At 40.0% G+C, this 14,803-nt stretch overlaps 1 protein-coding gene across 1 annotated transcript in view; it reads left to right on the top strand.

Annotated features, from left to right (window-relative positions):
* The window catches only part of peak1 (pseudopodium-enriched atypical kinase 1), a 147,718-nt gene that overhangs the window by 112,881 nt on the left and 20,034 nt on the right, over positions 1–14,803 (top strand). Inside the window, exon 5 of the mRNA XM_030053859.1 lies at positions 7,771–8,018. Coding sequence (XP_029909719.1) covers positions 7,771–8,018 — 248 coding nt within the window. The remainder of the gene's footprint in view (positions 1–7,770; positions 8,019–14,803) is intronic.

Here is a 14,803-nt window from a genome sequence, read left to right as displayed (position 1 = left end):
AGACAAATAGAACTAAACTAAATAAGTCAGTAACCAAATCTGTAAACTACCATATCCAACCAATAGGGCTGTCGAGATAACTGCAATATTGTAGTACTGCAGTATAAAGTTTGGGGTCTGCAGTGTTCGGAGGGTCTGTGTGGAGTGAGTGATAGAACGAGAGACAGAGGAAGAGAGAGACAGAGAAAGACAGGGATTGCGTGTGTGCACGTGCATGAGTTATAGCAGCCCTCCTTTTATCAAAAAGAAAAGAAGAGAAGAGAAAATACATATCACCGTTAACTCTACCATTTCATTATTCCTTATTAGTTAATAGTTAATAGTTTGCATATTGCTAGTGAAGGCTTTTATTTCCTCTAAACCAAACCCTCTTCCCTCCTCCCTTTCCCTCACCCAACATTGGTTCCCTGTCCTTCGCTGAGGTAGTCGGACTTGAACCTTTCCTGCTTGGGAGAGCAAAACATTTCCCATAATTCTGTTTGACATGAGTGGTTGTCAAGTTAATCGTTTGCAGAAAATACCAACATAATTCCACATGTGGCTCAACATCTGTTCTTCCATATAAGCATGCAAAGTGGAGATATTATTGCTGTGGTTTTATGCTGAACAGATTCCAGAAACACTGAGTTTGGGTCATCAGCTCTATGTTGCCTGTTCATCTTCTCACCTGTTTTTTTCTACTTCCTCTTCCTCTTCCTCCTCATGCACCATCTATCTGTTCCTTGTTCTCTGTGCCATCCCCATATCACTCATACCGTTGGATTTTTAGGTTGTTTTCAAAGTATTTTCTGCCATAATTTTGTTTGTCCTTTCTACCCCTACCCCTCTTATTCTTTTCATGTGATTTTTTTTTCTTCTTCCACTATGCCTTCCTTCACATTCTCTCCTTTGAGCCTGGAGCTCTGTGAACTCTAAATATTTCACTCTTCCATCCTGTCAAGAGTTCGTCCCCATTCTGTCTCTTCTCGTGCTTCACTGGTTCTCTCTCCTCTAGCTTCAGCTTCAGTTACCTTTTTTCTCTTTGAGAAATTCCTGTCTGTTCTCTTACTTTATAACAAATGGGTATCTGCCAATACCAATACAATACCAATACCAATCTGCCATCAGCAGGCTAAAATACAGTATATGTATTGGAGAAGATAACCAAAACTTTGATACAGAAAAACCATAATTCATCAGTCAAAGCAAAGCATCAGCTATTTGGTTGTCTTACTTTCTTCATACATAATCTAATCGATTTCTTCAATGTAGAAAAATGGATATGGATTGTGTTTCAGTGATATTTGTCAAGTCACTCCAAACTATAGTTATAACACTTGGATTTGATGGGTACTCATTATTGGCTGAAAACACACATGAGCCCATAATACACACCCATGCAAATTATGAAGCTGTGGGCAGATAGAAGGCACTAGTGGACATGCTATTTTCTCCTTTTTTTAAAATGGGCAGCATACAGTTAGGTCCATAAGTATTTGGACAGTGATCGTATATATAAAACTATATATAAAACGATGTATAAAACTGGCTGTAATTCCTAAACGGTTGATGCCATATTTTTGTTCAACCCCTTAAATTAAAGCTGAAAGTCTGTACTTCAATCACATCTTGATTACTTCATTTCAAATCCACTGTTGGTGGTATACAAGGGCAAAGTTATAAATGTCCATATACTTCTGGATCTGACTGTATAATGCCATCCCATGCTCACTGCACAAAGCAGATTTTAAGCATCACCACATGAGGACAAAGAGTAGATCAGCTGGTCACTCCTGCAGTTAATGGGTGGCAGATTATGTATTTTGGTGGTCATTTGGTCGAGTGGTTTCTAAGTTGTAATTCGGGAATTGGAAAACTGTTTTGACGCACCACTCAATGGCTCTAATTTGCTTGCAGTCACTGAAAAAAGTTGTGGAATCTAGCGTCTGTCACTTTCTGTCCATCCAGGACGTTAGATTGATTCTCCAAATGACCAGATTTATTGAGTCACATCCATCCAGACACCTCCAGGTGTCTCATCTTTGCCCTATTCCACCTCCCTTTCCTTTCATCTGTTGTGTCCTTATCACTCTTTTATGACCGTGCCACTTACAGTCTAGGTTCAGTTGTCAATCAGTAACTAATTGACTCAGCTGATGTCTTTGTAGGAGCAATGCTGTATATAGAGCAATGTTTGGATATCTTCACACATGAGAATTTTGAAGCAGTGTTTAAGGGTTGTCAGTGTTACCCTGCTATGGGTATGTCTCATTTTTTGGCATGTGGTTGCAATTTGTCAGTCATACTTCTCAGCCAGCTTCTCTCCTTCCGTCTCATTTCTCAAGCTCACTTTGGTGTTGTGAGGATGTGACAAAATCAGTCTACAGAAGGAATGTGCTTGTGGAATGTTAAAAATGCCCGTGCATAGCTCTTGTGTTTTCACAGCAGACGTTAAAGGAATCAGTGGAGCTTTCAAGCAGCCTATTTTGCTATTTATTATGGCAAGTCCTTTTAGTTTTAGATATTAGTGGAAAATTTGAAAATTATTTGTTTTCAACCCTTGTGCTATTCGGTTGAGCTTAATGAATTGAATAATCAAATGCAGTTACAGCTTAAACAATGTCTCACAGACTGCATTTACTGTAGTGGGTAGATTATGATTCTCACAAGCCGTGGTTTTAAATCGAATGATTTGTACCAGTACTGGCAAATTAATGCCTAACAAATAACTGGTGTGAATGGATTTTGGAGGAAGTGAAAGGGCTTTCAAATTACATGGGCTTCCAAAAAAGGAACTGTTTCTCTTGGAGGTAATAGTTCAGTAGATCAATGACCACATATAATGAGCCAGTCTCATTGGTCATTCAGTCGTACAAATCCATAGATTCTTTGTTTTGATTGGCAGAACAGGGGTTAACACTGACCTTTTTTTCATTGACTGGAAGCAGTGTTATTGGCTAACAGTGGGCGTGCTTTTCACCGGGAAGCACATATCACCTTTGACAGGTGAGAACACTCAGAGAGGGACAGAGAGGAAGACGAAGAAAAGACGCTTGCAAAAGAAAGACTCTTTCATTCTACACAACAGAAGAGCCAGCACTGATTGCTCTCCCAAGAATGTGAATTCACCTGTGCCTTGTGTTCATGCTGTTCAGATATGGGAAGCTGTGTGAGCCAGTATAGTGGGTAAGCTTCAGTTTACAGCCTCTCCTTTCATCCACCCTGGTTTAACAGTAATGGTGACCAACAAGGCCTGTTTTAGGTCATGTTGACTTAGTAGGGAGGAGAGTTTGTTGAGATTATATGATTTGTGTTTGTGGATCTTTGTTCATTTCAGCAACAGAATTCCCTCAGCCGAGAGCAGAGAAACAGTAAAATGCACCAGGGCAGCTTCAAGCCGCCTGAACAAGTCAGGTCCTGACACTGAAACTTGTTGCAGTCATAAAAGTATTTTCTGTTTGCAGGGCTTTTCAAGGTGTGTATCCACACTGCTTTACTTTTGAACAGTTTGTTCACATAGGATTATAGATTGCTAGAGATTTTCCTTTATGTCAGGTATTTTTTTCCTTCAGTTATTTAAATGTCTATTACTTGAGAGAAAATGATTTGACTTTCTTAAATAACAAGCCAAATCATTCAGCCTAAAACTACTACTTTGTAAGTTGCATCCTTGTGTGTAATCAATGAGGTGTGCAGTTTGTTTAAGCCAGGTATTTTCAGTGAGATGCCGACATGTAGAGACACATTAGGATAGGAAAGAAGGAACTAAGTCAGCCCACAAACTCATTTTTTCAAGCCAAGCGTTCTGCATGTCACCATATCAAACTGTATTTCTGTTCTGTTTCTACATGCTGTACACCTTCCTCTTTTCATAGTTTACATTCTCTGTGTTTCCAAGCTTTATTATCAACTGTAAGTACCGAAGTGGCAAGTACCACAGTAATCCAGTATGGCAACTTAAAAGCTATTGATCAATTGTCTTAAAACGGGAGAGACAGAGAGCTCACAGTCTACAAACACCTATCATAAACATGTCCGGTTTGATGCCTTTGTCCAAGACAGTGCCCTCGAGCAGAGCCACATAAGCAATTGGTTGTTTTCTGACATGGGGTGCACCCTTTTTATGAAAACATTTGACAAACTATTGTGTATTTCTCATAAAGAACATCACTGATTTCCTATGAAGGCATTGTTTCTGTGAAACACCAGCCTATAGCGATTAATAATGGCTATTTTCAAACAAGCAGTTGCTGTATTTGGAAACAGATTTTCCGAGTTCAAGGATAATGAAACTCATTCAGTATATATATGACCAAGTACACTTCATGTAAGAAAAGCGAAATCACCAAAATTTTAGTTCCAAATATTTATGCAACAGTGTTCCTGGCTAATGAAGGCTTACTTGGCTCTGGCAGTCATGTGACATGAGTGAAAACTGAGGCGCACGTAGGACATATGAGAGTTGTCTAAAATTATCAATTCAATTCAATTAAAATAATAAAAAGTTAATATTTTATATGTATGTATATGATAGGGACACAAGAAGGTTTTAGCAGTCTTTTTTACCACTGTTTTGTCACTCATTGCTGCTGAGAACTTCCAATTTGACACCTTCTTGATGATTGAAGAATTCCAACGTGTTCTACTTTTGCACTTGATTTTGTAAGAAGGTGTGCAAATGCCTAAAATGGTAAACTGAACAAGCTCCTTCAAACTTTCTTCCTGTCCCTTGAGCTGAGGTTTTTCATGACAGGGATTTCTGACTGTGAAAGGATCAGTCATTACCCTCATTGTCACCCACATGTTGAATCAACATTAGTGCCTACTTCAGAGGAAATGACACATTGTATGCCTGTGTAGTTTAGATTCACATCATGCGTAGCCTGTTTGCCCCACCCATGATAAGTTCTGTGGAACTAATTGTTTCCTTTTTGCCTTTTTGACTATTTTAAATGGTATTTCTGCCTAGTTATTCAGCAGAAAGACAGGAAGGATTACAGAAATGAAAAAGTAACATGCAGCAAAGGTCATAAACAAAATTCAACACCACACTGTCACAAGTAAATGGTATGTGGCTAAGAGCAAGTCCTAAATGTATTACCATGGCAGGTACCTAGGTGGCCACAACACAGGTGGCCTCAGGCACCAAAGTTTCGCAAAGGGTCATATTGAAGAGTTGTCAGATCATGTACTGGTCAGAGGTCAATAACCAGTCTACTGGTCAGAGGTCAATAATCAGAAGACAGACTGATCCCAGATGGCTTTTGATAAAATACCAGCTGTTGCTGGTTATTCAGTTATTCTGGGAAGCATGAATGTGCTATTTTTATTCTGTAGTTACATTCACATTTGTACAGTTACATGTATTTGCATGTGCCTCTTCTATACAACCATGGCTTGATAATGTTGGCAACTTTTTTGAACTTTTTTTTAATGTTTGTTTCTGTAAAATTAAACTTGTTTAGAAGATTATGGAATGTCAGAACATATATTCGGTCACTGTGGGCAAAATTTCACATGTTTATTCAATTTTCTTTAGTTATCTGGCCAAGTCACATTGCATATCTTAAATAAACTTTTGTTTTTAATTTATGTTATGTATTCATTGTTATTGTTAGTAGTAGTATGAATAGTGGTGGTGGTTGTAGTGCTTACTTTTATTTGATAAACAGGTACAGGAACACACATTACAAGGCCCAGACTAAATTTGAGCCCATGAGTACATAGTTTGCACCTTATCAGAACTGGGCCTGATAGTGGCTGTGCTTACTGTACTTGGAGTTGATTTAGTTTTCAAATACACAAAATTCATCATAATCACATAATAATGTAGATCCATCATATAATCCAAAAGGAAAATAAGTAATTGTGATTTTCACAAAAACACGAGACAGAGCGGTATCCTTCTACCCACTGCAGTTGGGTAGAAAATCAAATGCAGTTTCATTCTGCAGTTAAAAATGCTGTAGGTGATTATTATATTTCTTTCTGGAAGAAAGATGCTTTTAGCTGAGTCTATTTTTGACTGAAGTTTCATCCGTTGAGGCTTGTGTCTGATGAGACTCCACCTGCTACATTTGAATAATAATTCACAGTGCTATGAATTATTTGTCCTAGAAAATGGTTGGGAAACAGCACAGTGGTATGCTAGAACTAGTTGTGTTGTAATGTTGTCAGTAAATTATCAATATAACCTTCTCGGGATTTGAGCTGGCTTTAATACCATGTCAGGCATTCTAAAAATAATTTCATCTCCATTTGTCAGTTCTTAGCATATTGTGACAGACAGTGTTTTAAACCCTAACATGATGATGCTCACAGGCCTTGTAGGGTAATTGTGGTGCTGTCACTTCCTTTAGAGGATAGATACTTGGTACTTTGTCTGTCCAACTAGCATCTCTGGAGGCAGGGATCTACAGTACATGACAAATCTCTCAAAGCATCCCCAATGCCTTCACGCTGTAATTAGTGTCAGTCTGTGCCATTTCAAATCCCTCTGTGATAACATAACTCTGAGTAACCTTAAGATATGACACAGATTTCCAGTGGGCTACAGCGTCTCATGTTGGTACATTATGATGATATGACAGCCTGTTATAATAGACATTATTTTATCATCTATTATGAGTCATTATGAGGAGCGGTGTTACAGTAGAGACATAAAACACAGCGAGTCATAAAGACCAGGGCTGGCAGGGTGCTGCATAACATAACCACACTCCATAATGTTCACATAAAATCCATAAAGTGACTTTTGACAGCTTTGCATGAGGGTTGCATCGCTTTGAATATCCTTCAGTCAATAGACAAGATCTTGATACAGTATATAATACAATGCGAATACAGTTAACCTTTTTATTATCTCTACCAGGTAGCAGCCTGGAGGAGAATAAATAATACTCCCCCAAGCTGTTGTCAGGGATCTCATTAAAGAAGTAAAAGCTAAGAAACACATTGAAATCTGCTGCCTCATTATTACGCCTTCTCATCAGTCTGCTGTGGCAGCTCCAGACAAATTCATTGTAAAACATCTGCTGTCGCAGAAGAATCTTTAAAAAATATATTTTCTTGCTTTTTTGACATGGTCCCTGCTGCCTCTTTAACCCTCCATGCAGCAGTCTTCATGTTTGTTTGCCTTTGAAACATATCACACTTCAAAAGGCTCCCACCTTCCACTGTCCTGACTTCAATTCAACTCACTTGCAGAGAAGGACGCACTCTTTCACTATTCCACTGATGAACTGAGCAAGCACTTATGAGACTAGTGTTTGTGAGTGAACATCTGAAAATATAAAGCAGTATGTGTTTTATTCATATCTTGTGATATGTCAGGCACAGTATCTTTATCACACAAAATTAATAATGACAGGTGGAACTGTGTATCAAAAGCAGCTCTTTTGTCATAAACAAATTTAAACTCCGTCATCACAACACATGTCATGTTTATCACCTCACACTTTTTCTTTTTTGCAGTTATTGTCTTTTCATTTTAGATTTAATCTTCCCATAAAGTTGGAGAAAAAAGATTTTTAAAAATAAACAAAAAGCATGAAAAAAAAATTAAAAAAATAAATGAAATAAATTAAAATAAATAGAAATAATCAAAGTATGCCATTAATCAAGAAAGTATTACTAATTTTCAAGAAAGAAGAAAATATTACTAATTTTAATAGTTAAATAAGCCATTTCTCTCTCTCTCTCTCTCTCTCTCTCTCTCTCTCTCTCTCTCTCTCTCTCTCTCTCTCTCTCTGCCCCTCCCCCGCACCCTCTCTCATGTACTGTGATCTGCAGCCAGGTACCAGTCAGTGCCAGTGAAGCCAGGGATCGGGAGTTGCCTGGTGCCGCTTCCCTGCCTGCCAAACTGAATCTGGGGCTGGGGCTTGGGGAGGAGGAAGAGGGCCATGCCAGCCCTGTCACCACACCGGCTTCATCCAACGAGGGCAGTGCCAGCCTTGGCGACCCAGAGGATGAGGGAAACCCCTCCCATCCTTCCCACTCTCCCGCCTCCAGCTCCTGCAGCGCCACCTACAGCAACCTAGGTAAGAACGGCACATGATGTCTGGGTGATAGGTTGAGTTTAATGTGGAAGTGTATTGCATGCAGCTGTGACATAATTGTTTAATAATTCTGCCATGATTATCTCATAAGTTTGAGAAAAGCCCTCCCAATATCTCAAACCAAGACAGAAGTAAAACTGGATGAAATGAATTTGTTGTGTTTGTTGGCCTTTGATGACATGCACTTCTACAAACACACATCATCATCTCTGTGCTATTTATTAAGATCATCACAATTACAACAGCATGAGATAATATATAATATAAGATAATTATGACATCTTTGAATTATGAGAATTATCTGAAATCTCTTCTTAAAATTATGAGGTAATTATCGTCTTAAAAACAGGCTGACTTTTTTTAAAACTAGGTGAATGCAACACACTTCACTGTATTCCTTACCATGTCCACCCAGGGAAAACAAGTGTTTTCCCACCCGCGTGCTGTTTGAAGTTAGGTGTCTAACTTTTGACTACTGTTGAAATACACTTTCTGATTTTAGTAAACCATATCAAATGACCTAAAGAAGTGTTCAGTGGTTGTTCATTTCTCATACCACAGCAAGAACCTGTATACAAAGTGATTTATGGATGCAGCATCAACAGAAACTGTCACACGGCCTGTGGGCACATCCAGTGGCATTTCATAGTGTCGTAGATGAAGTATCACTTTGATGTAGCTGCTCATGCTCTCGTGTATTATTTCCTGGTGCTGATGGGGAAAATGACCTCAGTATCAAGGCATCTATCAGATCACCATGACTAGAGTCCTTCATCCTTCAAACATGAAAGAAAAAAGCGTCCACTCACTGTGTGGTGCCCTGTGAATGGCTTTGGCTCTTAGAAGTACTTGCAAAGTATGATATCCTGCAAAGTGCAAGACATCGCTATCCATGAAAGTCTGATGTCTGAGGTTCAGTTTTCAGGTGATGTGTTCAGACATCATGTAAAGGCAGTAAGTCGAAGCACTACCTACACTCAAAGACAATTTCATGTGATATATAATATTTATATGTGAAATGATTCACAACAACAGTACTGCTGGGAAGGTGACTTCAGTCAGTGGATGAATGTCATACTTCAGTGTGCGTGCTTCAGTTTGCTCCTAAAATGTCGATTTTGTATTTCTCAAGTGACAGCACACCTCCTCATGTGACAAGATGTAATTTATTCCCTGCCAAAATGCTAGAGCACAAAATCTCCACGTCTTGCCAACGATAGCTTGCAACTTTGGTTGGAAATAACTTTAATTTACAGATAGAGCCTGGCCACACAGAGATTGGAAATCTGCTCCAGTAATGAACGCCACGGAGACAGCATAGTGGCTAACATTCCTGTTTGTGAAGCTGCCTCTGGCCTAGTGGGCCTGTGATCAGATCTCATCAAGGCCCTCTCTCCTTGTCAAATTACATTAGACATACAGAACTGTGTTTTTGAAATGCATTCAATTCCAGGGCATCATTCAACAGTGATGCACATCACTTCATTCTTTCCCCTTTACTCTCATCTATGTATCATTGTCTTTGTCCTCTCTCTGTCTCTTGCTGTCATTCTGACATTTATATGTGATATGTCTGATCAGTTTGGAACCCGTTTGGGTCTTGTCAACTGGCATAAACTGCTTGGACAGTTCATTGTTTGAATTTGGTTTTTGTGCAGTATATCGGAGGCTTCTAGCATAGTGTTGGTTTAACAATAATCACATTAATACCAGGGATTTGCAGGTTGAAGGCAGTGAGGGGAGGAAGAGGTAGGCACAGCTGCCAAATGCATAGCTGGGCACTTCAAACTTGAAGCTCTCACTGTGTAGGAAAGCATCTCGCTGTGATCAAGTGGTGTGTGCAAGAGATGGAGATATAAACAGAGTGCATTCTACATGGGTTTGTCCTGTTTGTGAGCGCTGTTCTATTGTTATGAATTGCACTATTTGAAAGGTTTGAGTGCATCAGAGAAAAAGCATTTGTTTACTCTGTGTGTGTGTGTGTGTGTGTGTGTGTGTGTGTGTGTGTGTGTGTGTGTGTGTGTGTGTGTGTGTGTGCCTTTCTTGATTAAGTGAGAATCTGAGAAACAGTATTTTGTCTTTGGGTTTATGTCAGTGAAGCTCTAATTAGTTTTTTTCTTTTTTTTTTCTCAGAATGTTCAAGCTGGGATTGGTGCTAGCATGTACTTGTCAGGCTGAGTGTGTGTGCTGGATATGTGGATGGATGTAGCCTGAATGTGCTGAAAGCCCCCCTGGTTGATGTGTGATGAGCAGACGGCAACCTAATTCCATCCTGCTGCACACTGCTAATGATGGGCAAGGCAGGAGCGTGTGTGTGTAGAATGGGGTATCTATTTTTCTGACTGCAGGCATCATGGATCATACTGTTGTATTAACACTAGGGCTGGGCAACATGAACAAAATCAAATATCATGCTGTCTGATTGAATACCTCTATTGATATTGTGACAATATTCCAGGGATGACTATCAGGGCTTTCAGAAAACATTTATACACAGGATATTTTTGATACAAATTAATTATCAGTAGTAAAGTGGATATGATGACCGAGCAGGTAGAGACAAATAATAGAGTGTCTGGAGCAGTCTAATAATTTCAGGAAATTGCATTTCCCTACTGAAATGCAGTAAAACAGGAAAAGGCGACACTTATGCCATATCATAATATCCAAAATCCCAGTCAGGTCTTATATTATGATATTGATATCTTGCATCCCTACTCAACACATTCACCCAATGCTCACTCAGCAGTGGTCCATTGCTAGTCTTGTTTTGTCACTATTTGGGTGACATTATACGCTATAGAGCAGTAGCCGCTATTTAAGTTTTAGACTAAAATAGTGTTTGGAAGTTTCCACATCTGCCTTGTCCTCTCCCCTTCTCTGAATTTCAGAAGTAATTTTCTCTCCTCCTCAAACATTAATCTCTCTTTATCTCCCTCTCTACATCTCAGAGAGATGTAGAGAGGCACTACTTGTGACTCTCTCTATTTCTCCCTCTGTTTTCTCTTGCTTGCCTCTCACAGTCAGTTTGTGCATTTGAGCAGAGACACACGTTCACATTGCATACAGCGTTTCACTCTCATTCACTCATACACAGTATATTCCCACACTCACACATTTTGGTTTTAATCAGAGTGTCAGGCAGGAGGAGGCAGAGTGCTGCCTGCTGCCTAACTTAAGAGAGGATGCTCCGGTAGTGGTGGGGGCGTTCAGCCTGCCTGTTGGTGCCAGTGGCGCAGTAGAGACTCTCAGGAGGCTAAAAGGGAAGAGCATGTCACTCTGCCTCCCCGCTCAGCAGTCAAATCTTGTTTACCTGAAAACTTTGAGGCATTAGTGGAACTGAGGTAGGCTTATTTAACCTCTTTTTTTCACTCTCTGTATTTCCCTCTGTCTTCATTGTTTGTCTCGTTTCATCTCATTGTGCAATCCCTTGCCTATCTCTGTCATCTGCTCACCTTCTTCCCTCTCTCTCAGTTTTTCTCCCCTTCTCTGTTACTTTCTTCACTTTGACTGCATGCAGCCACCACCTATGTTCCTCTTTCCTTTTCTCTACCCACCCCCCATCAGCTCCTCTTGTTGCGGTGTTGGAGCCTGGCTTGTTTTATTGCAGCAGGGTGGCTGAATAATAATCACTCTGGTTCAGCTCATTGCTCTCCTCACAAACAGAATTTAGAAAGTGCAAGGGTCTGCTTTTACTAGAATCATTAATTTAGGTTGCCTTTAATCGGAATTGCTGATATGAAATCCTGCTGGTAACTGATGTGCTGCAAATCAGGGTTGAGATCAATTCACTTTTAATTCAATGTCTTTAGGTCAGTAAATATCATCTTTTAAAAACATACAACATACATTTTATGTCCAGTATTTGATGAGATGATTGAGAATTAATGTAATGAGAATGTAAGCGTTTTGTACTTTCTGTATTCAAAGTGTATTTGAACTAAAATGTTGAGCCCAGCCCAGCTGGAAATCTCTGTGCCAGAAACTAGTTGTTTGGGTTCAAGAGAAATGCTCATTTGCCCGCATGTATGCTTACTTGTTTGTATATCTGCAAAACATAGACTAATTTTCATCATGTGCAAGAAGAATGTGGCGCTTGAAATTTACATTCATTTGAAATATGATTTTAAACAGGGCAATGGAACGCATACTGAGAGAGATACCAAAGGCACGAGTTATAGAGAAGAAGAAAATGCAATTAGCTTTTCAATCCTGAGCAGAGTAGGGGGGGATTGGAACTCCAGGCTGCAGGATCTCTTGGAGACTGTCAGGTCAAGGGAACTTTTTTTCCCAAAGATTTTTTTCTTTGCATTTCTGCTTTATTTGATAGTTATAGTAGAGAGTGACAAGAAAAGAAGGATTTAGGGCCCTATCTTGCGTCAGAGTCCCTAAACCCGTTACTTGGGGATTTAGCATTGCATAAGAGGCGTTCCCCCGCAAAAGTTGCTATCTTGCACACCTGCCTTTATCCCTAAAACACTTGCGCTACCCGTTACATTATGCATAGGCATGCTTTGGGCATTACGCCAGTTAAACCAATCAGTGTGCCAGGTGCCATTGCCTTTAAGAGCAGGCTGCGCTATCCCAAATCCTCAAACCGAAACCCGTGATGGGGAGAGGAAGGTCGCGATTTAGTACTATCTCTGCCATTTTCTCAGGGGTTCAACTGATGCTAAAACAAGGTGGCTTTTTATAGGCTAGTTAATTGGGGAAGTGGAGCCGCATGTGCACATCCACATGTGTCCAAGTGGACGCGCATTGAAACCGCCTGGGCGCGCTCTTTTAAAAGCCAAAATGGGATAGCGGGTGGTTTTGAGGACCCGCTATACGCTTTCCCTAACGTCTGTGGTCAAGATAGCAATTGTAGGGAAAGCGCATAAACACGCCAACGGGCACACCTTCAGGCACAAATAACGGAGTCGGCATAATGTATAGCCTGTAGTGTGGCCGCAAGATACCGTTTAGGATAGCGGAAGCTACTAAATGCGTAATTCACGGGTTGCGGGTAGTGGCAAGGGGTAGCACAGTGTGAAAGATATAGCCCTCTGTCTCCAATTCGAACCCAGGTGGTATGCACTCTAATGAGCTACTGGCTCCAGCCTGTTACTAACCCCATAGAGGATGCCTCAGGAAATGTTAAGACCCCTCATTGTAAAGGTGCTGTGCTTGTAAAGTAATAATCCATAATATTTCCATACAAAACAAATGTCTGTTTTGCAACTGTCTGTCTCTCTACCTATCATTTTCTACATTTGTTTCTCTTAGTGCACAGGAAGTGATGGCATTAGTGATGGCATTAGCAAGAATGGTGTTTTTTGTATTAAAAAAAAAAAGAAGAAGATCGCGATAGTTGGCATTGAGCTGTGAAATGAACATAAGTGACGATTTTATTTCTTTTGGTGTTTTTTCCTCACCATGCCTCACATATTCATGAAGAATATCATGAAGCAGCTTGTTAGCATTTCTCATTAAAGACAGTGGGTATGTTTTGAAAATGTGCCCAGCATTGATTAATGTTGTGTGAGATAGCCCATTAGACATTTTTGCTTAAATGATGTGCCAATGCAGGAATCACCTCCCACCCACCCACATGCGCACACACACACACACACACACACACACACACACACACACACACACACTCACACTCACACACACACACTCACACACACACACACACACACACACACACACACACACACACACACACACTCACACACACACACACACACACACACATCATGACTACTGATGAAAAAATATCAGATTAAATTAAAAAGTATGACTGTCTCCCTTCAGAGACCTAAAAAGATTGCAGCATTCTGACAGTGAAGTAAAGTAAAATGTTCTCATCTCATTGGCATGTCATATTGATTATGTTGCAAGGCCATTTGACTTTTATCATGGAACAATGCTGGCCTCAGGAGAAAAGGTTCCACAGTCTTTAAGTTTTTTTTTGTTTTGTTTTGTTTTTTTGTTTTTTTTTGAATTTCTGCTTTATTTGACAGTGACAGTAGAGGGAGACAGGAAAGGCAGGGGAGAGAGAGATGGGATGACATGCAGCAAATGGTCTTAGGTCAGATTCAAACCCAGGATGCTGCAATCAGGACTCAGCTCTTATCTGGTGAGCAACCAGGGCGCCCTCAGGTTCCATGATCTTAAGGTGTTCTGTCACTTTTCGAGAGACTAGAAAGAGAAATGGTGATGGCAGCTGACAAATGTGTTTATTCAAATACCCTAAAGAAAGAAAGTTCTTTGAGAGAATTAATTTAACACTGAAATCTAATGAATGCTACATGATGATTCAACATAAAAACTTAATGTGCACATGATGTTGGTTTATTGGTCCATCAGTAGCATATATTAATAAGGGAATTACAGCAGTTAATGGAGAAGGCCAGCATACACTAGATCACTGCTCAGTATAAGTTGTACATTTGCTTTGTGGGAATTTCTTCTACCAAAGGAACAAGAACCGTGTGGCTTTGATAATGATGGCTTTGATAATGATGGCCATATTGGTCTACCATCTGAGAGTGTTTGAAATGGTAGTTCTCCACAACTTTTGCTATTTGGCCTTTGATACATAGGAGAAGATGTTTGCTATTGTTTCTGTTAAAATCCACCAATAGTTCTTTGGTCTTGCTCACACTGGGCTCTGGGTAGTTCAGGACTCCCCATCTGACCAGCGCTGCCACCTCATTTCTGTTATGAGTCCCACAAAAGTGACATCTGCAAGTTTGGCTAATTTTTCCCGAGTCATTTGT

This window comes from Myripristis murdjan, chromosome 6 (genome assembly GCF_902150065.1).
Source record: "Myripristis murdjan chromosome 6, fMyrMur1.1, whole genome shotgun sequence".
Lineage (NCBI taxonomy): Eukaryota > Metazoa > Chordata > Actinopteri > Holocentriformes > Holocentridae > Myripristis > Myripristis murdjan.
This window is presented reverse-complemented; position numbering and strand designations above follow the sequence as displayed.